Source organism: Furipterus horrens, unplaced genomic scaffold (genome assembly GCF_987537825.1).
Source record: "Furipterus horrens unplaced genomic scaffold, mFurHor1.1.pri manual_scaffold_2, whole genome shotgun sequence".
NCBI classification, from domain to species: domain Eukaryota; kingdom Metazoa; phylum Chordata; class Mammalia; order Chiroptera; family Furipteridae; genus Furipterus; species Furipterus horrens.
In genome coordinates, this window is record NW_028327172.1 from 141,404,016 (window position 1) to 141,430,809 (window position 26,794).

Sequence of the window (26,794 nt, forward strand, 5' to 3'; positions counted from 1 at the left end):
CCTAATTGAAAACATAATCCAACTCTACACTTACCTCGATTGTTCATTTCATGGCTGACTTAAAAAATATCTTTAAAAGTATAGAAGCATTTATAGCCCAAATTATTAATATCCCACAGCTCAAAGTCCCCTGTTCATTCTCAACTTTCTTGCCAACAATCAGTGGGGAACAAGACATTAGGACTAGCAGCCTATTCAAAATAAATGGTTGAATGAGAAATATACTTGGTTGTAAGTTTCAGTAGTTTCTTTGGGCTTTTCTAAAGAACTTGGAATCTGGCATTAATTTTTAAAAGGGGAAACCTCTGTGACCCCCTAAAACTACAAGGAAAACGTTAATAACAAAATTAAAACTAGTTCATGGCTCCCCAAGGCCCTCTAGTGGCCAACACTGCCCAAACACTAGAAAGTATTCTTTTCTTAATAATATCTGATTAATTTTTCTATTATTCAAGGAACCCAGTAAGTTCTCTTGCACATAATAGAAGATAGTCTAAATAAATTTGTTGAATTAAAGAATCAGCACAGGTTTGTCCCTTCCAAGAATATTGTGTATGTGGACTCAGTGATTCCTGCCTTTCCTTCATTACTTGGAAGCCAATAAAAGAAGATGCTGGTCCCATAATCACTACCCTGGAAGTTAGGGCCTGCCCTTGGCAAGTTGAGAAACAAGTTGTTTTGGGTGTCTTCCAACCTAAAACCTATTTAAAGCCAGTTTTGTAGCTATGGTGCATAGGCATATTACACAGCTATGTTAGAAAGTAAGACTAAAATAATTCAGAGCTAGGTGCTAATTATGTAGTTTACAATACTACACTGGATGTGGATATGTGACATAGAACAATGACTTGAAGCAAAAGAGATGGGTCTCTACTGGTGGAATCTCAGGTGTTAAGGATAAGCTAAGAAAGGAATCCACCAACCCTGCCCCACGCCACTGCCTTCATCAGACCTGCCCAATCTAACCAAATAGGCTGGCCCAGACAGAAATCTTCAGTATAAGAATAATAGATTTATCTATGTGAAATGTATAAGGCCAAGGATAATGACTTAAATAGGACATCTTTCTTTCCTGGCTGTTTATTTTAGGTGCCCTCAATAAGGCTATTTCATCAGGCAAAACATAATTTGCTATGAATAACCTATTTCCTAAAATTTAAAGCTGGCAGGCAGAATAAAAGACAGACAAATCTAGGGAAAAAGATACAGACACATTTAAAAATTCAAAGTCCTTACATCACCTTTGAATAGATGCTACTTTTCTTAATGGGTGACCAAGAGGTAAGTCACCGTGAGTAGTTGTTCCCTTGACATTTTTAATTTTTCCTTGACATACACAGTTGATACTATATATGTGTAATGTTAGTGATTTAAGAGTTTAAACTTTCCTATTTGGGTTAAACTGTTTTACCTAAAGTTGATTGTGCCAGTATTCATTTCTCTCACCCCCAAAAAGCTCAGGTGGCATTAAGCACCATTCAGCAGCCCAACATCCTAATGGAAAGTGGAGATTTCTTTCCTTCTAATACTGACTTTTTAGAAACATAGCCTGTTTTGAGAACTGGCCATACTTTGGACATTATGGAGGGGAAAATTTGACTCCATTATACCATATTTCAGTTCACAGATTTGGCTGTCCATCTTCCTGAGCTTCTCACAAATCTTCGTCACAGGCATGTGCACACTCATTGGGCGAGTGACCTCACTTAGGATCTTTGTAGCTGCATCTTTCGTTGCTCCTAGATAATAGCACTGAAGGAGAAGGAAGAGAGTTTAGTGGCCCAGATGCTGAGAAAAGCTAGTGATATGGCTTTGTGAAGTAAGAAACAGGTTAACCTAGTTTTCATGGGCCAGCTATTAAATTTTAAGCCCTGCTAAGACACTAGAAAACAAATGAATCCATTCCCATGATCGTCCTAATTAGAAGCTCCCGACAGTTCACATGGTGCTGCAAGGCTTGCTGAGTGTTCTCTGTGCCAGGCGCTGTTCTCAGGGCTTTACAGGAATTGACTTATTTAATTCTCACAACAATCCTGTGAAGTAAGTACTATTATACACCCATTTTATACCCAAGCCAAATGAAAGTCACCCGCTAGCAAGGAGAAGAGATTGAATTTTGTTTTATTTTTAAACTTTATTTTTATTGTTGATACTATTACAGATGTCCCCATCCCCTCCTTTGCCCACCTCCACCTAACTCCTGCCCTGCTTTCCCTCTTGCTTTCACCACACTGTTGTCTGTGTCTATGTGTTGTGTACAATATATATGTTTTTGGCTAATACCTTCACTCATTCATCCAGTCCCCTCTCACCCCTCCCCTCTGACAGCTGTCAGTCTGTTCCATGTATTCATGCCTCTGTTCTATTTTTTTTGTCAGCTTATTTTGTTCATTAGATTCCACATATAAGTGAGATCATATGGTATCTGTCTTTCTCTGACTGCCTTATTTCACTTAGCATAATAATCTCCAGGACCATCCATTTTATTGTAAAAGGTAAGATTTCCTTCTCTCTCTCTCTCTCTCTCTCTCTCTCTCTCTCTCTCTCTCTTTCTTATAGCAACATGGTATTCCATTGTCTATATGTACCACAGCTTTTTTATCCACTCATCTACTGATGGGCACTTGGGCTGGTTCCAGATCTTAGCTATTGTAAATAATGCTGCAGTGAATATAGGGGTGCATATATTCTTTTGAATTAGTGTTTTGGGATTCTTAGGATATATTCCAAGAAGTGGGATGGCTGTGTCAAAAGGCAGTTCCAGACCTGACCAGTGTGGCTCAGTTGGTTGGGCATCATTCTGCAAAGGGAATGGTCATTAGTTCAATTCCAGGTCAGGGCACATATCTGGGTTGCAGATTTGGACCCTGGTCTGGGTGTGTACAAAAAGGCAACTGACCCATGTTTTTCTCATACATCAATGTTTCTCTCCCTCCCTTCCTTCCTCCCTTCCCCTCTCTCTATAAATAAATAAATTTTTAAATTTTTTTTGAAGGGAAGTTTCATTTTTAGTTTTTTGAGGATACGTCACACTGGTTTTCACAGTGTCTGTACCAATGTGTATTCCCACCAACAGTGCACAAAGATTCCCTTTTCTCCACATCCTTGCCAGTCTTGTTTGTTGATTTATTGATGATAGCCATTCTGGCAAGTGTGTGGTGATATCTCATTGTAGTTTTAATGTGCATTTCTCTGGTGATTAATGATGTTGAGCATTTTTCCATATGTCCATTAGCCATGTATATGTCCTCTTCAGAGAAGTGTTTATTAAGGTCCTTATCTGGTTTTGGAATTAGGATAATACTGGCCTGGTAAAAAGAGCTTGGAAGTCTTCCCTCTTCTTGAATTTTTTGTATTACAGTATTCCCTCACCTATCGCGGGTATTATGTTCTAGAGCCCCCACCCCCACCCCACAATAGGTGAAAATCCATGAAGTAGGGACCTTACATTTATTTTAATATTTATATATATTTTAAGGCTTTATAAACCCTTCCCACACACTTATAAACCATTCCCAGTCCCTTATTAACCTTTCCCACTCCCTTATTAACCTTTTCCACACTTTTATAAACACTACTTATGTTCTTAAACATATTCTACACTCTTAAACCTATATAACTTTTACAACATACATATACAGTACAGCAAAATCCTGCGATATAGTGAAAAATCTGTGATAAATAATTAAATATAATATATTTTTTTAATTCCGTGATACAGTGCGGCTGTGATAAGTGAACCGCGAGACAGAGAGGGACTACTGTAGTTTAAGGACAGGTGTTAGCTCTTCTTTGAATGTTAGGTAAAATTCACCTGTGTAGCCACGGGGTCCAGGAATTTTGTTTGTTGGGAGTTTTTAGATTTCTGTTTCAATTTCATTAGTTGTAGTTGGTCACTCACTTCTTTCTCTCCCTCTTGTATTTCTCTTCTTCATCCTATCTTTTGTCAACTCTTCAATTTCAATCTTTCCCTCCCTAATATCTCCTCTTCCTCTTGATTTCCTTCCCTCCCCCATCCTCTTGCTTTCCCATCTCTTATTCCTCTCTCTATATATTCTCTCTTTCTCTCTATCTTGCTATTTTATATCATGTTTTAATCTCCTAATTTTTTTTAATAATATATATATATTTTAAAATTTTTATCCGGTCCCCCCTCTTCTCCCTCCCCTTCTTCTTTTGTTCTCTCTTCTACCCTTCTCTTCTCTACTTTCTCTCTCTCTTTCCTCTCTCCCTTCCTGTCTTGCTATTTTCTACTCTGTATTTTTATTCTTGAAAAATTCTTTCTCAATCTGTTTCCTACCTTCTAACCTCCTCAGCCCTCTGCTTCAATTTCTGGCTGTCTGTCTGCCTGGATGTCTGTTGAGTCTACCCTCCCTTCCACACTAAACATATAGCATATGCCGATTATATAATCCTAATCCCCTAGTTTCAGAGAAGGAAAACTCTGACTCCAAAAAACCTCCGCTGCCTTGCGGCATACCTCTTCAGGGGAAAGGCTAAGGGAGTAAACCCCGAAAGAAAATCCGGAGCTGGAGTCCCTAAGGCGGTTTGACATTGTAGTCAACACCGGCAACTCCTGCGGCGCACCTGAAGCCAAGCTGTATTGACTCCGTCTTTCCCTTGGACCCTTCAGCTGCGAAGAGAGGGGGGGTCTGCTGCATGGGCAACAGCAGACCCTCCATATCACCCTGCCCAGGCTCTGTAGCTTCAGCTTCACTGGAGAGGACACTCCAGCGTCATCACAAGATGTCGATTCAACACGGGAGGAGACAGATACCGTGTCACTCCCGAGTTGGACTGCACAGCCATTCTCGGCGGTGCAGATAGACTCTTAAGAAGCTACACCATCGTCTCTCGAGACGGACGGCTGCCGACGACGAGTTGGTCACTTCAGGTTTTCTAATTCTTTTTGATTTCGTTTTGGAAGACTGTATGTTTCTAGAAATTTATCCATTTCTTCCATATTGTCCAATTTGCTGGACAATTAGTTGTTCATAGTATAATATTTTCTTACAACCCTTTGTATTTCTGTGGTGTCAATTATTACGTCTCATCTGTCATTTATCAATGTATTTATTTGGCTCCTCTCTTTTTTTTCTGGATGAGTCTGTTTAAAGGTTCGTCAATCTTGTTTCTCGGGTTTTTTTTTTTTTTTCAAAGAACCAGCTCTTGGTTTCATCAGTCTTTGGAATTGGTTTTCTTTAGTCTCTATGTCATTTATTTCCACTCTGATCTTAATTATTTCCTTCCTTCTACTTACTCTGGGCTTTGTTTGTTGTCCTTTTTCTAGTTCTTTTAGGTGTATGGGTTTTTTGAGATTTTTCTTGCATCTTGAGTTAGGCCTGTAATGCTACGAACTTCCTTCTCAGGACTGCTTTTGCTGTGTCCCATAGATTTTATGTTGTGTGTTCAATTTCATCTGTTACCAGATAATTTTTTATTTTTTCCTTGATTTCACTGTTAACCCATTCATTGTTTAATAACATGCTATTTAGTCTCCATTTGTTTGTTTTTCAGTTTTTTTATTATAGTTGATTTCTAGTTTTCGAATCAAGAAGATGCTTAATATGATTTCAATATTCTTGAATTAGTTAAGAATTATTTTGTGTCCTAACATGTGATCTGTCTTTGAGAATGTTTCATGTATACTTGAGAAGAATGTATATTCTGCTGCATTGGAATAAAATGTTCTGTAAATATCAATTAAATCCATCTGTTCCAGTATGTTATTTAAGGTCACTGTCTCCTTGTTGATTTTTTGTCTGGAAGATCTATCCTTTGGTTAGAGTGGAATGTTAAAATCCCCCAAAAGACTGCATTGCTATGGATTTCTTGCTTAAAGTCTTCCAAGATTTTCTTTATATATTTATGTGTTCCTGTATTGGGTGCATATATGTTTTCAAGGGTTATATCCTCTTGTTGGACTGATCCCTTTAGTATTACGTAGTGACCTTTGTTGTCTCTTGTTATGACCTTTGTTTTGAAGTCTATTTTGTCAGATATAAGCATTGCTACCCCAGCTTTTTTAGTTTGTTTTATCCCATTCACATGGAATATTTTTTCCATCCCTTCTCTTTCAGCCTAGGTGCATCCTTTTTTCTGAGGTGGGTCTCTTGTAGACAGCATATATATGGGTCATGTTTTCTTATCCATTCAACTAGGCTATGTCTTTTGATTGGAGCATTTAATCTGTTCACATTTAAGGTTATTATTGATAGATACTTATTTATTGCCATTTTTTCTTAATATCTATGTTCCTCTCAATTTCTATTTCTTCTTCCTCTTAAAGCAGGCTCTTTAACATTTCTTGCAGTACAGGCTTAATGGTGATAAACTCCATTAGCCTTTTTTTTTTTTTTTTTTTTGGTCTGGAAAGCTTTCTATTTCACCTTCATTTTTTTAAATGTATTTTATTGATTATATTGTTACAACAGTTCCAATTTCCTCCCCATTACTCCCCTCCACCCAGCATCTCCCTCCCCCAGCAACCGCTCCCCAAGTCCATACCCCTGGTTCGTAAAAAATAACTATCCCCCCCTCTCAGATATTAAGACCCTTTGTAATCTTGTAAAGGACAATGGGCGAAGGTCTCAAGCTCCTCTAGCTGCTTCAAGCTGGACATGGTCATCGTCCTACCTACCCTTGGGTCCAGAAATCCCTAATAAGAGTGGGGGTGTGGAGGGGAGGGTGGCCTTCCCGCATGGGGAAGGATCGTGCAGACTCCAGGTCAGTTGGCTGACCCCAGACAACGGCATGCTTGGTTTAACAGGCTGGCATCCTTGTTGTATTCTGGGGGCAACAGGTTTGGCGAAAAGGGTTAAAAGACATCATTCAATCCATAACTACTATCACCTTCAATTTTAAATGAGAGCCTTGCTTGATTAAGTAGTCTCAGTTTCATGTCCTTGCTTTTCATCACTTTGAATATTTCATGCCAGTCTCTTTTGGCCTAAAGTGTTTCTATTGAGAAATCAGCCAACAGCCTTATGTGAATGCTCTTTTAGGTAACTAATTGTCTCTCTCTCACTGCCTTTAAGATTCTGTCTTTGTCCCTAACTTTTGTCATTTTAATTATAATGTGTCTTAGTGTGGGTCTCTTTAAATTCATCTTGATTGGGACTCTCTGTGCTTTCTGAACTTGTGTGACTTTTTTCTTCACAAGTTTAGGGAAGTTTTTAGCCCTTATTTCTTCAACTAGGTTCTTGATCCCTTGTTCTCTCTTTTCTCCTTCCGGTTTCCCTATGATGCAGATGGTGTTACACTTGATGTTGTCCCAGAAGTCCTTAGATTTTCTTCATTTTTTAAATTCTTTTATTTTTGATGCTGTGCTTGGGTGCTTACTGTTAGTTTGCCCTCTCAGTTGCTGATTTGATCCTCTGCTTCATCTAACTTGCTGTTGATATTTTTCTAGTGTGTTCTTAATTTCAGATATTGTATTCCTCATTTCTGACTGATTCTTTTTTATGGTTTCTATTTCCTTTTTAATGCTTACTATCTCTTTGTTTAGGTTCTCACTGAGATCATCCATTCTTCCCCTAAGGTCCTTGAGCATCCTGAGAACCATTGTTTTAAACTCTGCATCTGGAATCTTAGTTGTTTCCAGTTCATTTAATTCTTTTTGTGGCAATTTCTCTTGTTCTTTCATTTGGGGCATATTCCTTTCTCTCCCAGTTTGGTCTCTGTGTTATAAGGTAGATCTCTTCTAACCCCCAAACTTATTATGATGGCTTTATGATGAAGGTGTCTTGTTGGACTCAGTGGCACACTCTTCCAAATCACCTGAGCTCCTTGCTTCGGGAATGTTTCTTGTGACTTATGTACAACCTGTTGGAGTTGAATAGTCTTGAATGCTGTTGGCCTTTTTGTGAGTGGAGTTAACCATTCAGGCTGGATGACTATAAGGGTAAACTTTAATCACCATGACTAAGATGCTGTGCAGAGGCTGCCACCCAAGGCAGAATTGTTCCGAGTAGGGTTTGGTACCTGTTGGAATCCCTCTTTGGGTGTACTGCTTGTGTGGCTAATAGGGTTGAGCTCTGGTGTGGTCTGAGGCCCACCACTGGTTGTGTTGGTTCTGGGTCCATTTACTCAGGGTTCAGGTACTGGTTAATGTTAGGTATTGTGTGTAACTGACCTTGAGCTATTGGGTTGCCTGTCTGGAGCTACCATGCTTTTCACTGTTTGTGGCTGCTTCTACTAGACCTGGGTGTGTGAGGGAGATGCTAGTCTGTGTTCTAAGGTTGATTCCTCCAGCTTAGAGCTGAGGGCAGAAGGAGACTGAATTTTAAGAAATCTAGCATTTTGGCGCTACAGTTCAGGTTCTTTTTCATGCTATATGGCTTTTCAAGCCACCCAACTAAATCATTCCATTTAACAATATAAAACTTAATGGTACAAATAAATACTGAGAGTTTTACAGTGTGCCAGTGGTGAACTGTCAACATCTTAAATTTAACTAAAAAAATAAACATGACAATTTTAGGCAAAATGAATTGGCCTTAGATTGATTTTAGTGATGTAAACCAGTATATTGAAAAAGTCATTTGTGTATATCCAGGAAACATTACATAAACACCATTATGAGAATATATAAATACTTCACGAGTTATGTATAAATAATGATGTAAAATATTTTGAAAGATTTAACTGATTATCTTGGTGAAATAGAAAGTCTACCCATTCTTAACTCGGAACAATAAATTCTCAATGAGACATTCAATTGTATAATTTTATTTAAGAAAATATGAACTTGGTTGTCTGTGGTTTATTTCAAAAGCAAAATAAAAACAGATGTATTCTAAATTAAAATTCATATGACTGTCTTTCACTGAATGAAAGTTTCTGCTTGCTCTTTACAGTGAACATGCCTGAGGTCAGCATCTAAGCTGGAGAACATTAAGTCCAAGATGAGAAATGAAAGTATTAGCAGTTTCCCTCAGCACAAGGGAAAAGTGAAATGTGAAAATTTACCATACCAGGCGGTTTTCTTTTCCTTTGACGCCCAAGCAAAAGCTGATCAATTCTTTTTCTATGGTGTCCAGAGAAAAGTTAATTCCTCTGGCTATCAGTGAGTTGTAGAATCGGTTCAAGAATTCTTCACATACTAGAAAGAAAGAAATTGTGTATTTATGTACAAGATAACCGCTACCACACCTACTCATCCAATAAAAAATGTAAGTATGATATAACACATTATGACAATGAATTACAAATATTAGGAAGAATGATTTAGGGTCAGTAGCTATTAGCTTAGGATTGGGTTTTGAATAACATGAGTTTGTAGAATAAATCAATCTCTGGAACCAAGATCTACCTGAATCAAAAATATTCCTGCAAAATTTGGCTAACCCTAAAAGAAAATATAGCTTTCTATAGGATATGATAATTGGGACACCTTATTTTGTTGTTTTTTCACATTCAATATTACTTTGAATTAGTTTCATGTGTACAGCATAGTGGTTAGAAAATCATACTTTACAAAGTGGTCTCCCTGATATTTCAAGTACCCACCCGGAACTGTACATAGTTATTACAGTATTATTGCTATGTTCCCTATGCTGTATTTTACATCCTCATTACTATTTTTAACTACCAATTTGTACTTCTTAATATCTTCACTTTTTTTACCCAGGCCCCCAACCTCTCTCCCCACTGGAAACCATTAGTGTGTTCTCTGTATATATGAGTCTGTTTCTATTTTGTTTGTTCATTGATTTTGCCCATTAGATACCACATACAAGTAAAATCATATGATATTTGTCTTTTTCTGGCTTATTTCACTTAGCACAATACTCTCTAGGTACATGCATGCTGTTGCAAATGGTAATATTTCATCTATTTTTATAGTATAATAATTCCATTGTGTATATGTACCACCACTTTTTAAAAAAATATTTTATTGATTATATTGTTACAGTAGTCCCAATTTTTTTCCCCCTTTGCTCACCTCTGCCTAGTACACGTGTTCCCTCCAGCAATCCCACTCCACTTAGTTCATGTCCATGGGTTGTACATATAAGTTCTTTGGATTCACCCTTTCATATATTATTCTTAACTTCCCCCTGTCTATTTTGTACCAACCAATTATGCTTCTTAACCCCTGCACCATTTCCCCATTTCTCCCTCTTCCCCCTCCCAGCTGAAAACCCTCCGAATGATCCCCTTACCTATGATTCTGTTCCTATTCTGGTTTGCTTATTTGGATTTTGTTTTTATTTTTTAGATTCAGTTGTTGACAGTTGTGAATTTGTTGTCATTCTAATGTTCATAGTTTTGATCTTCTTTTTCTTAAATAAGTCCCTTTAGCATTTCATATAATAATGGCTTGGTGATGATGAACTCTTTCAGCTTTACTTTGACTGGGATGCACTTAATCTGCCCTTCCATTTAAATGATAGCTTTGCTGGATAGAGTAATCTTGGTTGTAGGTCCTTGCTTTTCATCACATTGAATACTGCTTGCCAGTCCCTTCTTGCCTGCAAAGTTTCTTTTGAGAAATCAGCTGAGAGTCTTATAGGCACCCCTTTGTAGGTAACTCTCTGCTTTTCTCTTGCTCCTTTTAAGATTATCTCTTTACCTTTAACCTTTGGCATTTTAATTATGATGTGTCTTGGTGTGGTCCTCTTTGGGTCTAGCTTGTTTGGGACTCTCTGTGCTTCCTGGGTTTGTATGTCTATTTCCTTCACCAGATTTGGGAAGTTTTCCATCATTATTTTTTCACATGAATTTTCAATTTCTTGCTCTTCCTCTTCTCCTTTTGGCTCCCCTATGATTTAGATGTTAGCACGTTTACAGTTGTCCCAGAAGTTCCTAAGCCTCTCCTCATTGTTTTCAATTCTTGTTTCCTCATTCTGTATTGGTTGACTGTTTTTTTTTTCTTCCTTATGCTTCAGATCATTGATCTGAACCCTGGTTTCCTTCCCTTCTCCATTGGTTTTGTATGGATTTTCCTTCATTTTATTTAGCATAGCCTTCACTTCTTCTCTTATGTGTTTGCCATACTTAAGCATGTCTGTCAAGCCTGTGAGCATTTTTATGAACAGTGTTTTGAACTCTTCATCTGTTACGTTGTCTTATCTCCTTGTCGCTTAGTTTTCCCACTGGAACCTTGATCCATTCCCTCTTTTGGGCCATACTTCTCTGTCTCCTCATCTTGACAGGCTACTATGTTTGTTTGCCTCTGTGTCTTAGGTTGAGCTGTCACACCTGTTACGTTGTAAGGGGCGGAGCCTTAGGTATTCATCAGTACAGGAGACCCATTTCACCATGTTGTGGTGCTGTATGTGGGGGAGGGGTTTGAGAGGGAACAATTCCACTTGCTTAGCACTTGCCCCTTTTCCTTTGAGAACCTTCTTCATCCGGGGAAACAAACAAAAAAAAGTCACTCAGGGTGAGCTCAGATGAATAGAGAGGGTAGGGCATAGGGGTCATGTCATTTTTGGCCAAAAACTGAACACTACACTTAGTGCAGTGTGAGCAGGTGCTTTGTAAACCACCCATCATGAAATGGGTAAACACATTGGAATCTTAAAAAACAAACAAACAAACTCACTGAAGCTGAAGGCAGCCTCCCACAATATCAGTTGTTACACTGATACAGCTGAGTTCCTAGAACAGTCATCTAGTGGAGAAAGCCTGTACTACAAGGGGCCCACCCTCCAGAATATAATTCCAGTTTTGGGGGGGGTATCCCCTCATATGTCATTGGTATTTTAATAGGCATTGTGTTGAACCTATAGATTGCTTTGGGTAGTATGGACATTTTAACAATGTTAATTCTTATGCATGAGCATAGTATCTGCTTCCATTTATTTGTATCTTCTTCAATTTGTTTCTTCAATGTCTTATAATTTTCCAAGTACAGGTGTTTTACTTCCTTGAATAAATTTATTCCTAGGCATTTTATTTTTTGATGCAATTGTAAATGGGATTGTTTCTTTAGTTTCTTTTTCCGATAGTTCATTACTCATTTGCAAAAATGCAACCAGTATCTGGTTACTTTACTGAATTCATTTATCATTTTTAGTAGTTTTTTTGAGTGGAATCTTTAGGGTTCTCTATATACAGTTCCAGTCATCTGCAAATAATGACAGTTTTCCTTTTTTCTTTCCAATTTGAAAGCTTTTTTTTTCTTCTTGTCTGATTGCTATGGCTAGGACTTCCAGTACTATGTTAAATAAGAGTGATGAAAGTAGGCATCCCTGTCTTGTTCCTGATCATACGGGAAATGCTTTTAGTTTTTCCCCATTGAGTATGATGTTAGCTGTGGGTTTTTCATATATGGCCTTTATTATGTTGAGATATGTTCCCTCTAATCTCACTTTGCTGAGAGTTTTTATTATAAATGGTGTTTTTCTGCATCTATTGATATGATTGTGCTATTTTTATCTTTATGTTGTTTATGTGGTATATCACGTTAATTGACTTACAGATATTGTACCCACTTTGCATCGCAGAAATAAATCCCACTTGAGCATAGTGTCTGATCTTTTTAATGTGTTGCTAGATTCAGTTTGCTAATATTTTGTTGAGGATTTTTATATCTATGTTTCTTAGGGATATTGGCCTATAATTTTCTTTCTTTGTAGTGTCTTTATCTGGTTTTGGAATTAGGATACTGCTGGCCATGTAAATGAGCTTGGGAGTATCCCCTTCTCTTGGATTCTTTGAATAGTTTGAAAAGGATAGGTGTTAGTTCACCTTTGAATGTTTGGTAAAATACACCTGTGAAGCCATCTGGTCCAGGGCTTTTGTTGGAAGTTTTTAGGTTACGGCTTCAATTTCATTAGTTGTAATCAATCTGTACAAACTTACTGTTTCTTCTTGATTTAGTTTCAGGAGATTGTATGTTTCTAGGAATTTATCCATTTCTTGTCCAATATGTTGGCACATAGTTGTTCATATTTTCTTATAATCCTTTGTATTCCTGTTGTCAGTTGTTACTTTCCCTCTTTTATGTCTTTTACTTATTTGGGTCTTCTCTCATTTTTTTTTCCTTGTGTGGTTGCCTCTCGCACGGCCCCAACTGGGGACCTGGCCTGCAACCCAGGCATGCACCCTGACTGGGAATCAAACTGGTGAGCCTTTGGTTCACAGGCCAGTGCTCAATCCACTGAGCCACACCAGTCAGGGATGCTCTGATCTTTATTATTTCCTTTCTTCTACTCACTTTGGGCTTTGTTGTTCTTTATCTAGTTCCTTTAAATGTAAGGTTAGATTGTTTTATATGAGATTTTTCTTGTTTCTTGACATAGGCCTATAATGCTATGAACTTTTTTAGGACTGCTTTTGCTGTATCCCATAATTTTGGTTTGTTGTGTTCTCATTTTCATTTGATTCAAGGTATCTTTTGATTTATTCTTTAATGTCACCATTAACCCATGTTTAGTAACTAACATCTTATTTAGCCTCCATGTCTTTGTGTGTTTTTCAGTTTTTTTCTTGGAATTGATTTCTAGTTTTATACCATTGTGCTCAGAGAAAGTGGTTGATATGATTTTAATCTTCTTAAATTTATTGAGACTTGTTTTGTGTCCTAACGTGGTATAGTCTAGAAAATGTTCTATATGCACTTGAAAAGAATGTATATTCTGCTATTTTGGGGTAAATGCTTTGAAGATATCAATTAAATCCATCTGATCTAGTGTGTCACTTAAGGCTGCTATTCCCTTGTTGATTTTCTGTCTGGAAGATCTAGCCATTAGTGTCAGTGGGGTGTAAATGTCCCCTACTATGACTGTATTTCACCTGAGGGACATTTTATTTTAAGCACAGAGAAAAACCTGAATATGTATTTTGAATGAAACCCCTTGGTAGTCTGCATATGTCTTTATATTCCATCATCATAAGCCTGAGGTGAAACCCCAATTTGCCCTGGCTGGTTTTGGCTCAGTGGATTGAGCGTCGGCCTGCGAGCTAAGTATCGCTGGTTCGATCTTCCAGTCAGGGCACATCAGAGAAGGAAAACTCTGACTCCAAAAAACCTCCGCTGCCTTGCGGCATACCTCTTCAGGGGAAAGGCTAAGGGAGTAAACCCCGACAGAAAATCCGGAGCCGGAGTCCCTAAGGCGGTTTGACGTTGTAGTCAACACCGGCAACTCCTGCGGCGCACCTGAAGCCAAGCTGTATTGACTCCGTCTTTCCCTTGGACCCTTCAGCTGCGAAGAGAGGGGGGGTCTGCTGCATGGGCAACAGCAGACCCTCCATATCACCCTGCCCAGGCTCTGTAGCTTCAGCTTCACTGGAGAGGACACTCCAGTGTCATCGCAAGATGTCGATTCAACACGGGAGGAGACAGATACCCTGTCACTCCCAAGTCGGACTGCACAGCCATTCTCGGCGGTGCAGATAGACTCTTAAGAAGCTACACCATCGTCTCTCGAGACGGACGGGCATGGGCAATAGCAGACCCTCCATATCACCCTGCCCAGGCTCTGTAGCTTCAGCTTCACTGAAGAGGACACTCCAGCGTCATCGCAATATGTCGATTTAACACGGGAAGAGACAGATACCGTGTCACTCCCGAGTCGGACTGCACAGCCATTCTCGGCGGTGCAGATAGACTCTTAAGAAGCTACACCATCGTCTCTCGAGATGGACGGCTGCCGACAATTTGATCCCAGGGTCAAGAGCCTGTGAATAATGAAGCTCATTAGAAGCAAGGGCCACAACATCCATGTGTTGGGTGCTTACAGATGCTGGCACTGTTCTAAGCCCCTTTTGTATATTAATTCATCTAAGTCCCAGAATGTATGATGTAGATACATTGCCATCCTCATTTTATAGATGAAGAAACGAGCCAAAGAAAGGCCAATTAACTTGCCCAATAAGTGGCAGAGAGGAAATTAGATCCCAGGTGGTGTGACTCTAGGCCCACACTTACTCGGTTACTCTACAGCAGGAGGAGGATGCTTTCCCATGTCACTTTCTCAAAGGGGATAAGAAAGCCAAGACGGAAACAGGCCAGAAGTTTATTCTAGGGGGAAAATAGCCCTAGTATTAGAAAGAGATTTCTAGTGAAACATTGTACAGAAAATTAGAGAAGGCATAGGCCTTTGGTCTTCTCCATACTTCCTCTTAATTCATGGTATTAATTAAAACCAGGTAATGTGCTCTGTCCCCTAGACCTCAATGATCAATTGTCTTATCTATCTCCCTAGCAAATGTGGCAAGATCTATAAATCATTTTAAAGCACAAACTAGATACCTAAAGTTGTTTAAACTATGTTCATTTGATACATTAATTTAATCAACGAATAAGCATTTGTTGAACACTTTCTATGTATGAAGCACTGTAGAAGAATTACTAAACAACACACTTCAGAAAGGAGACAAAAATCTGGAAGAAAGGATCAAGTTACAAGAAGTAATGATAAATGAAAATGGCAAATGGGAGAAAAATCTAATAATTAACTATAAAAACAATAATGATGAATGTGTAGGGGTATAAACACAGGTAAACACCATTACAGGACAATCCAAACAGTTAGGGAAATAAAGATAAATTTGAGTTAAACTTCCCAAGATCCTTTATCATCAAGGAGGAGGGTAGCAAAACAATTATTAAATCATATTAATTTTTAGCAAATTAAATATGTTAAAAATGTAACCGTTAATATGTAGAAAATGTAAATAAATTACTGCTAAATCAGTATTGGTGCAGGGCATGCCAAGAGATTTTAAAAACATTATCTGTCCTCTAGAAGGCAGGAAAGGGAACAAAGAACAAGAAAAAAACACAAAAAACTTCTCTTAAAAACCCACAAAATTAACTGAGAGAAATAAAACCCAAACTATCATTACTTACAATAAGCATAAATGTATAAAAGATGAAAAGATTTAAAAATAAAAAGATATATGGAAAATCATATAGCAGCTCCTAAAAAAATTAAAAGTTGAACTCCCTTATGACCCAACAATTTCACTTTTGGGTATATTTCCAAAGAAACCCAAAACACTACTTGAAAAGATATATGCAGCTCTGGACAGGTAGCTCAGTTGGTTAGAGTACCAACCTGATATGCCAAGGTTGCAGGTTTGATTCCCCCATCAGGGCATGTACAAGAATCAAACAATAAATGTGTAAATAAGTGGAACAACAAATCTCTCTCTCTCTCTCTCTCTCTCTCTCTCTCTCTCTCTCTCTCTCTCTCTCTTCTCTCTCTCTCCCTCCCTCCCTTCTCTCTCCAAAATTGATAAATAAAATAAAAACTTTTTACAGAGAAAAGATATATGCATCCCTATATTCATTACAGTGTTATTTATGATAACCAAGACTAGGAAGCAACCAATATACCTGTCAATAGATAAGTGGATTTTTTTAAAAAGTGGTAATACAGCCCTGAGTAGTGTGGCTCAGTTGGGAAAAGCATCATGCCATGCAGAGAAATGTGGTGCATTCTTTTCAGCATCTGGGCGTCTATGGGAGGAAAATCATCAATGGTTCTATTTCTTTCTCCTTTACCCTCTCTCTCGAATCAATAAGTATATCCTCAGGAGATGATTAAAAAAATCTTTTTAATTAAAAAGTAGTAATATATATACAATGGAATGTTATATACTTGGCCATAAAAAGAATAAAATCTTACCATTTGTGAAAGTATGGATGGACCTAGAGGGTATTATGCAAATGTAATGTCAGAGAAAGACAAATACTATATGATTTCACTTACATGTGGAATCTAAAGAACAAAATAAATGAACAACAACAACAAAAAGAAAAACAGAAATAGACTCATAGGTACAGAAGCAAACTGATCATTGCCAGTGGGGAGGGGGCAGTTGGAAGTGGGTGAAAAAGGTAAAAGGATTAAGAAGAAAAATTTGGTAGTTAAAAAATGGTCATGGGGATGTAAAGTGCAGCATAGGAATATAGTCAATAATATTCTAATAACTATGTATGGTGACAAGTAGGTATAAGACTTAATAGGGGGATCAATTTGTAAATGATGTGATTGTCTAACCACTATGCTGTACACCTGAAACTAATATAAATTAATGTTGAATGTCAACTGTAATTGAAAAATAGAAGCATCACTTTATACATCCCATCTGGTTTTCTAGTTTAGAAGGAAAAGTAAATACGGTCTCTGTTATGCCTTCTGGGCTAGGAGCAGAAATCTCCATTTATTTTGATTTCTTGTTTTGGGAAGCAGTTACATTCTATCAAAATCATATTATTTATGTTAACATGTAATGGATTTATTGTTATTATTGTAAATGAGTTAATAATTTTGAAATTAAAAATAATATAAAAATAAAAGATATGCCAAAAATTTTCTATCCAAAATCTGATTTACTATATAACACTTTATTGGGAATAACAAAAGTCATTACTAACTATAATATGAACCATTTACCAGAAATATAAAATAATTTTGAAATATTATACATCCATTAACATAGCCTAATAATATAGAAAATCCTGACAGATTTATAATAACAAATTGACATATTCACAATCATAGTAGATGGTTTAACACCATCTCAACAATTATTTAATTAAGTTGACCTAAAGCTAATAAGAGCATTAAAAATTTGAACAACGCTATTCACAAAGCTGACCTAATAGCATATATGGAACACTTCTCCCCCAAGTTAGAAAATTCATAATGTTTTCAAGAAAATATACATTTACATAAACCTGTCATTATCAAGACAAAAAGTAAGTCTAACCAAGCACCCAAAAACCTATATCATAACAGACCACATTCTCTGACTATAATTAGAAATCAATAACAAAAATAATATGATGAAGACTTCTGGCCAAGACAGAGGCCTAGACAACACGCTGCGTCTCCCTCCACAACTAAGAAGGAATACAACTACCTCAAAACTAGTGACAACCAGAAGTTCCAGAAAACTGAGCTGCATGGATGTCCAACAAACAAAAACATAAAAGAAGAAATACTCATCCAGACAGGTGGGAGGGGCGAAGCCAGGGCAGAGAGGACGCAGCGTGGTGGTGGCAGGAGTGGCAGCAGCTGCAGGCTGGTGGAAAGTACAGTCACATGTCTTAAAAAGTTGGGAGGGACCCCTGGGGAGCACTCCCAGCTCCAGACCAGGCTACACAGCTCACGAGGTCCCAGAGCTGGGGAAAATAAAGCCTCATTGCTTTTGACTGTGCAAACCAGTGGAGGCTGGGGCAGAGATAGACACTGCCAGTTTCTCAGCAGAGTCTGCTTGTTTAAAGGGTCCCCATGGTCCTAGAACATCCACAGACCCACTGACCCTGGGAACAACAGCCAGGGCAACAGCTAGAGAGGTGCCAGTCCATACGAAGTGGGAGAAGTGTCTGAAAAAGGGGAGAGTGCTGAGCAAGCAGCATGTTCCCTCTCAAACCCCTCCCCCACACACAGCGCCACAATGTTTTGAAACAGGTCGCCCTGTACTTATGAATACCTAAGGCTCCGCCCCTTACAACGTAACAGTAGCAACGGCTCTGCCTAAAACACAGAGGCAAACAAACACCTGAGCCTGTCAAGATGAGGAGATAGAGAAGTATGGCCCAAAAGGTGGAATGGATCAAGGTTCCAGTGGGAGAACTAAGCGACAAGGAGATAGCCAACCTAACAAACGAGACAGCCAACCTAACAGATTCAGAGTTCAAAACACTGTTCATAGAAATGCTCACAGGCTTGACAGATATGCTTAAGTATTCAGAGTTCAAAACACTGTTCATAGAAATGCTCACAGGCTTGACAGATATGCTTAAGTATGGCAAACGCATAAGGAAGAAGTGAAGGCTATACTAAATGAAAGGAAGTTAAATCCATACAAAACCAATGGAGAAGGGAAGGAAACCAGGGTTCAAATCAGTGAGTTGGAACATAAGGAAGAAATAAACAGTCAACCAGTACAGAATGAGAAAACAAGAATTGAAAACAATGAGGAGAGGCTTAGGAACTTATGGGACAACTTTAAACATGCCAACATCTAAATCATAGGGGCGCCAGGAGTGAGAAACAGCAAGAAATTGAAAACTTACGTGAGAAAAATAATGAAAGAAAACACCCCAAATTTGGCAAGGGAAATAGACATACAAGTCCAGGAAGCACAGAGTCCCAAATAAGTTAGACCCAAAGAGGACCACACCAAGACACATCATAATTAAAATGCCAAAGGTTAAAGATATAATCTGAAAAGCAGCAAGAGAAAAGCAGAGAGTTACTTACAAAAATGTGCCTGTAAGATTCTCAGCTGATTTCTCAAAAGAAACTTTGCAGGCAAGATGGGACTGGCAAGAAGTTTTCAAGGTGATGAAAACCAAGGACTGTCAACCAAGATTACTCTATCCAGCAAAGCTATCATTTAGAATGGAAGGGCAGATAAAGTGCTTCCCAGACAAGGCAAAGCTAAAGGAGCTCATCATCACCAAGTTATTATTATATGAATATCAAAGGGACTTACTGATGAAAAAGATCAAAATAATGAACATTAATCATTTTAATATTCTAAAAAAATAAAAACAAAATCCAACTAAGCAAACCAGAATAGGAACAGAATCATAGGTAAGGGGATCATTTGCAGGGCTATCAGCTGGGAGGGGGAAGGGGGATAAATGGGGAAATGATGCAGGGATTAAGAAGCATAAGTGGTTGGTACAAAATAGACGGGGAGAAGTTAAGAATAATATAGGAAAGAGTGAAGCCAAAGAACTTATATGCACGACCCATGGACATGAACTAAGTGGAGTGGGATTGCTGGAGGGAAAGGGGGTACTGGGCAGAGGGAAGCAAAGGGGAAAATAATTGGGACTACTGTAACAACATAATCAATAAAATAGTCTTTAAAAAAGTACACAGGAGAAAAGCAAAAAATCAGTCGGCAGTCGGCAGCCGTCCGTCTCGAGAGACGATGGTGTAGCTTCTTAAGAGTCTATCTGCACCGCCGAGAATGGCTGTGCAGTCCGACTCGGGAGTGACACGGTATCTGTCTCCTCCCGTGTTGAATCGACATCTTGCGATGACGCTGGAGTGTCCTCTCCAGTGAAGCTGAAGCTACAGAGCCTGGGCAGGGTGATATGGAGGGTCTGCTGTTGCCCATGCCCGTCCGTCTCGAGAGACGATGGTGTAGCTTCTTAAGAGTCTATCTGCACCGCCGAGAATGGCTGTGCAGTCCGACTCGGGAATGACACGGTATCTGTCTCCTCCCGTGTAGAATCGACATCTTGCGATGACGCTGGAGTGTCCTCTCCAGTGAAGCTGAAGCTACAGAGCCTGGGCAGGGTGATATGGAGGGTCTGCTGTTGCCCATGCAGCAGACCCCCCCTCTCTTCGCAGCTGAAGGGTCCAAGGGAAAGACGGAGTCAATACAGCTTGGCTTCAGGTGCGCCGCAGGAGTTGCCGGTGTTGACTACAACGTCAAACCGCCTTAGGGACTCCGGCTCCGGATTTTCTGTCGGGGTTTACTCCCTTAGCCTTTCCCCTGAAGAGGTATGCCGCAAGGCAGCGGAGGTTTTTTGGAGTCAGAGTTTTCCTTCTCTGATGTGCCCTGACTGGAAGATCGAACCAGCGACACTTAGCTCGCAGGTCGACGCTCAATCCACTGAGCCAAACCAGCCAGGGTAAAAAGCAAAAAATATATATAATAATAATAATATGATCAACCCAGTATCTGTCTTTCATATGCCTAGATATTTTCAAATACGCTCTTCTAGATCATCTATGGGTCAAAGTAGAAGTAGTAATGCAAATGTGTAATATTTACTACTTAATTCCTATAAAATAGTATATAGAAAACTTAAGGGATGTAGTTAAGGTAGTACTTAGAAGGAAATTTATAACATTGAATGTGTACCTTTTAAAAGAAAAAAATGGAAAATTAATGAGTAAGCATTCAAGAGTTTTAAAAAGTATAATTATATAAACCAAAAGAATATAGAAGATATTGAATAATAAAAAAACAGAAATTAGGCAGAAAAAATAAAAATCAAAAAAATTAGTAGCTGGTAAAAATAGAAAAGTTCCTAGAAAAAAAGTGATAAGTCAAATATAAACAATATTCGGACAACCAAGAGACAAGAATTCTTGATAATTAAAAATATGATAGCTAAAATTAAAGAAGTCCATACAAGATTTATTTAGAAGGCTAAGTTGAAAATCCCTGGAAAGTAAACCAAGGAACAAAGAAGTGGAAAATGAGTAAGAAATTCAGGAAGTCAAATACCTAAGTAATATGAGTTCCAGAAAAATATAATAGAAGAGGGAGGGGTGGGAGTTAGTAAAGGATAAAGGTGGCCTAACATATGGTGACAGAAGATGACTTGACTTTGGGTGGTGGGTACACAATGCAATATACAGATGAGGTATCATATAAATCTACATTTGAATCCTATATGAGCTTATTAACCAATGTCACTCCAATAAATTTAATTTAAAAAAAAAGTTAACAACCTGGGAACATGATGAACTAATATGTAAAGACCATTGCTGAAATTCCAAATCAAGCAAAAGTTTTAAAGAGGAAGGAAAAAAACAGAGGAGAAATTTTTGAAAGAAACATTTTTATATTTATTTTTATTCCCTTTTTGTCTGAAAATATCTTTTTTACATCCTTATTCTTTACTGGCAATTGCTTTCTTTGAGCATGCTGAAGATTCCATTTCACTTGCTTTAGTCTTCCTTTGTTTTCATTGAGAATTCAGTTATCAACCTGTCATTGATTTTTTTCTAGCATATTTAACCTTTTTGTCTTTAGGGTTCTATAATTTCACCAGGACACCTAGGAGTAGCTTTTTCTTTTTATCATTGGACCTCCTGAATTTGTGGATGGTGTCTTTTTTCAGTTCTGCCAAATTCTCAGTTAGCATCTCTTGAAACATTGCTTCTGCACCATTCTTTCTTCTCTTCTTCCAGAATTCCAGTTAAACAAAATTTGGATTTTCTCATTCTATTCTTATGTCTCTTAATCTCTCTCTGTTGTTTGTCATTCTTTTATTGCTCTGTGCTGTGTTGCATAGAACTCTTCTGATCTATCTTCTAGTTCTTTGGTACTCAGACTGTGGTTCTTGGTTCAATACCAGCAGCATCACCTGGGAGTTTGTTGGAAATGAAGAATCTCTGACTTCATTTTAGGCCAACTTTAATGTGCATATTAATCACCTAGAATTTGTGGGAATTCAGATTCTAATTTATAGGCCTGAGGTGGGACCCAAAATTCTGCATTTCCAACCAGCAACCAAGAGATGACAATGCTGCTTATGTGAGAACCACGTTTTGAGGAGTAAAGTTCTAGTTCACCTACCCCATCATCAGCTCTCTATATTCTATTATTAAATCCATTCATTTAATTATTTTTTTTCTTTTTAGAAGTTCTCTTTAGTTCTTTTTTAAATATGCTTGGTCAATTCCTGTAGTTTCCTACTTCCTGAAGGTATTTTCAAGTTGCCTTTTACATGTAAACAGACTAAACAATTGTTTTTATCATCTGTGTCTGATAATTCCAATATCTAAAATTTTCATGAGTATGTTTCTATTTTTTTTATTTCTATAGATTCCCAACTGTTCCTCAAAGGGGAAACAGACACATAAACTGTATTTCATTCATAAAGGGGATAGATAGATAGACAGATAGGTAGGCAGATAGACAGATATGCAGACAGGAGTCAAGGATGACTCCAAGGATTGTGACCTGAGAAGCAGGAAAAGTGAAGTTGCCATTGCTGAACTGGGAAGACTGTAGGAGAAGCAAGTTTGTGGAGACAAACAGGAATTCAGTCTGGACATGTGAAGTTTGAGATGCTTCTAAATATCAGTGGTGACTAACTTTATGTGCCCACTTAAGGGTGTTCTTGAATAAGAGTAACATTTAAGTAAGCAAAGGAGCCCTGGCTGGTGTGGCTCAGTGGATTGAGCGCCAGTCTGCAAACCAAAGGGTCGCTGGTTTGATTCCCAGTCAGGGCACATGCCTGGGCTGTGGGCCATGTCCCCAGTTGGGAGTGCAGAAGAGGCAACCACACATTGATGTTTCTTTCCCTCTCTTTCTCCCTCCCTTCCCCTCTCTAAAAAGTATAAATAAAATCTTTAATAAATAAAGAAGACTGCCTTCCATATGTGGATAAGCCTCATCCTATCAGTTGAAGTCCTGAATACAAAACAAAAAACTGTCTCCTCAAGCAAGAGAAGTTCTCCAGCAGACTGTCTTCAGACTCATCTGTACTAACTATCAGCACACCTGCATCTCCAACCTGCCAGCCCCATTGCAAAATTTGGATTTTTCAGCCTCCATAATCAGGTGAACTAATTCATTATACTAAGTCAGTCCCACTCCTTCTCCCTTTCTCTCTCCCTCCCTTCCTCCTCTCTTTCACTTATTGGTTCCGTTTCTCGGAAGAATACTAATACAAATCCAAACAAAAACAGTGAGAAGTAGCTGGACGTGTAAATCTGGAGTTCAAGGGTGAGGTCTAACTACCTAAATTTGGAGCACATCAATATTCAAATAGTATTGGGTTGGCCAAAAAGTTCATATAGTTTTTTATAATACAATGGTCCTAGTAATGCTTATTTGTCTTTAACTTCATTCTAAACAATTTTGTTCTAATGTATTATGATAGCTGCCATATCAGCATGCATTTTTTAAAAACATCAAAATTGGTGAATTTTTATGCAGCCATTTTAATATTGAAGATGGAATAAAATATACATTTTTTTGGTGTATTAGGCTTTATTATTTCAAGAAAGGTAAAAAACGCAACTGAAACACACCAAAAAAGATTTGTGCAGTGTATGGAGAAGGTGCTGTGACCAATCGAATGTGTCAAAAGTGGTTTGTGAAGTTTCTTGGTACTACTGACATTTTGGCCAAATAATTCTTTGCTGTGGGGCTCACTTATGCATTGGAAGATGTTTAGCAGCACCCCTGGCCTCTACCCACTAGAAGCCAATAGAAGGAAATAGCTGACATACTGAAAACATCCAAATCAATAAAATTTGGGGGGAAAATTAAAAATGTGTCTTTTATTTTATGGAAAAAACTAAAAGGAGTTTTTGGCGAACCCAAATATTTAATAGTACGTATTTAAGAGATGAGACCAGAGAATATGGAGATATGGAGAGGAGAATGGTCCCAGGTCTCAGTCTTGTGAAACTCCATTGTTTAGAAATTGGGAATATGAGAAAGAAAAGAGCAGCCAGTGAGGTAGGATGAGAATGAAGAGTGAGCATATTCCCAGAAAATAATGAAAAAAGTGTTTAAAAAAGGGGGCAGGGGAACTGACTAATCAGCTGTGTTAAATGCTACTGACAGAATGTGAAAAGTGAGACACTGTCAATATGTAGTTCGCTAAATTTAATTAGCAAATGTGTCAAGTATGCAAAGGAGATATTGCTGTAATAATCAATGCTGCAAATTGTTAAAGCCTCTCAGAGACCTCTAATTCACATCTTCCTACAAAAGAAACCCAGCGTTCCAGTGCCTCCTATTCCTGCGATACCTCTTTATATGATTTCTAGACTTCAACTGTTGCTCTGCCAATCTACTACCTAGATGACAGGTTGAGAATTCTAACTTGTACTTTTAAAGACATACTTTTGACTCACTAGGTTACATAAATTTTTATTGCAATATATATACAGACACTTGTTCAACAAGATTAAGTGCCTACCTTACACCTCACATTGTGGTAGCCACTGGAAGTGACATGGTGAGAGAAACAGTCTTGACTTTCAAGGAGTGCACACATGGAGGAGACCAAAACAATTACTGAATACTGTGAGAAATGTACTAGATACTGTGGGGAAAACATAGGGGTGGCACCAACCTGGGTGTGGGGAGGAAATGGGAGACCACTGAAAGACATTAAATAAGGGAGTAACATGATAACACTGCCCGGGGACTAGAGAGGAGGAAGAGAGGGGGCAGAAACAATGCTGCTGTGGCAATAAGGAAGACAAAAATGGTGAACATCTATAATAAGGCAATGGAAGGAGAAAGGAGTCAACCAGAAAGTAGAATCAATGGACCCAGTGACTGATGGGCATAGAGGATCAGGGAGAAAGAGAAGTCTAGTCTAGTTTACCAGGTAGACACTGACATCATAAGCATAACAGGTTTTGAGGCCTCAGAAGGGATGAGATGATGACTTTGGTTTGTGAGTCAGTTGAGTTTGGGTTGTAAGATATCTAAGTGGGGATGTTCAGTAGTCAATTGGGAGCAAAACCTGGGACTCCAGAAAGGAAGTGGATTAGATATAAACATTTGGAATTAATCAGACTCTAGTATAGGTGGATTCTGATTGTACAGAAGTGTGCGCAGACTGAGTAGAGAGGAGGACAGAGGACAAAACTCTGGAAAATTCTAATACTGAAGCCATGGCTAGAGAATCAGAAAGATACCATGAACAAGTGGGAACAGAGAGACAAAAAGCAAAGACAAGAAAAAAGCAGAATCAACGCTATCAAGAGAAGGAAGTTTCTGAAGAGAAGTCAGTGGTATTCCGTGCCACAGAGAAGCCAAGATAAGAATAGAAATTTATTCCTTGGCTTATATGAAGAGAATAATATCAACATAAATTGCCTAATAGATTAGTAATTTAAGGTTCCTGGCATGTATTTACCGTTATAACCAGATAACTATACACTTTTTATTTATGTTGTGGTTTTTGTCTATTAAAAATAGTCCCTGGTCTGGAAACAGCCCAAGTGTCCATCAGTAGATGAGTAGATAAAAAAGCAGTGGTATATTTACACAATGGAATTCTACATGGCTGTAATAAAGAAGGAACTCTTACCCTTTGCAACAGCACGGATGCACCTGGAGAGTATTATGGTAAGCAAAATAAGCCAGTCAGAGAAAGACAAATAACATATGATCTCACTCATATACAGGATCTAATGAACAAAATAAAACCAGAGGCATGGATACATGGAACAGAATGACAAATCTTAGAGAAGAGGGAGGTGGTGGCGGGGGACTGGAAGAGATTAGCCAAAGAACATAAATGCATATATGCATAGCCCATGGTCACAGACAACAAAGTGGTGAAGGTGAGGGGGGAGCTGGATAGACAGGGGCAAAGGGAAAGAAAATGGGGGACATCTGTAGTGGTGTAAACAATAAAAATGTTTTTAGTAAAATATGATAAAATCTAAGAAAAAAAGTCCCATAGGCAAATCTGTAATTATTTCAAAATAAAGTTTTAAAATGTCTCACAATACAATACTTTTAAAAAACTTGAAATGTTTACTTTTTTTTTTCAGTAAGCTTCGCATGACCTAAAGCAGGACTCTGAAACTTAAATATTCACAGGGGCCAGGCAAATAAAACGCATGGGTAAAGAAATTCAAATGTAAGAAAGACAGAAACAAACCCTGGAGAACACATGTCCTTTCTAAAAGCAGCAGCCACAGTCAATTCCCACTACATGGATATACAGGCTAGTCTTAACAGGCACCTGGTATTCTAAGAAAAGGTAGAAATCTGAGTTTTAAAATATGAACGTCTTCCAATTTTAAAAGTAGCTAATTGATTTAAAAGTTTTTCAAAATGCTTTGTGAACTTAGTATTTCAATAGGTCCCAGGTGGCTCATGGACTCAGTTTCTTACCTTTGCCTTAAATTATATATAATATAGCATTTTAATCTTGTACCTTGAGGAAAATTAAATGACTAATGATAAAGTCTCACATGCAGTAAGAGAACCAGATCTAGAATCTAGTTCTTCTTGTTCTAAAACTAGTATTTCCTTTGCTGTAATTCCATGACTTCTTCATCTAACAGAGGAAATATACACCCAGGTTAGTCAGACATGCAAGTTAATAATCACAATATGCATATTAAATTTAAAAAAAGATGGC

General features: G+C 38.2%; 1 protein-coding gene across 1 annotated transcript in view; it reads right to left on the bottom strand.

Annotated features, from left to right (window-relative positions):
• The window catches only part of CDNF (cerebral dopamine neurotrophic factor), a 30,882-nt gene that overhangs the window by 2,725 nt on the left and 1,363 nt on the right, over positions 1-26,794 (bottom strand). The window contains exons 2-3 of the mRNA XM_090268009.1: positions 8,976-9,103; positions 1,611-1,752 (exon numbers count right to left, since the gene is read on the bottom strand). Coding sequence (XP_090124135.1) covers positions 1,611-1,752; positions 8,976-9,103 — 270 coding nt within the window. The remainder of the gene's footprint in view (positions 1-1,610; positions 1,753-8,975; positions 9,104-26,794) is intronic.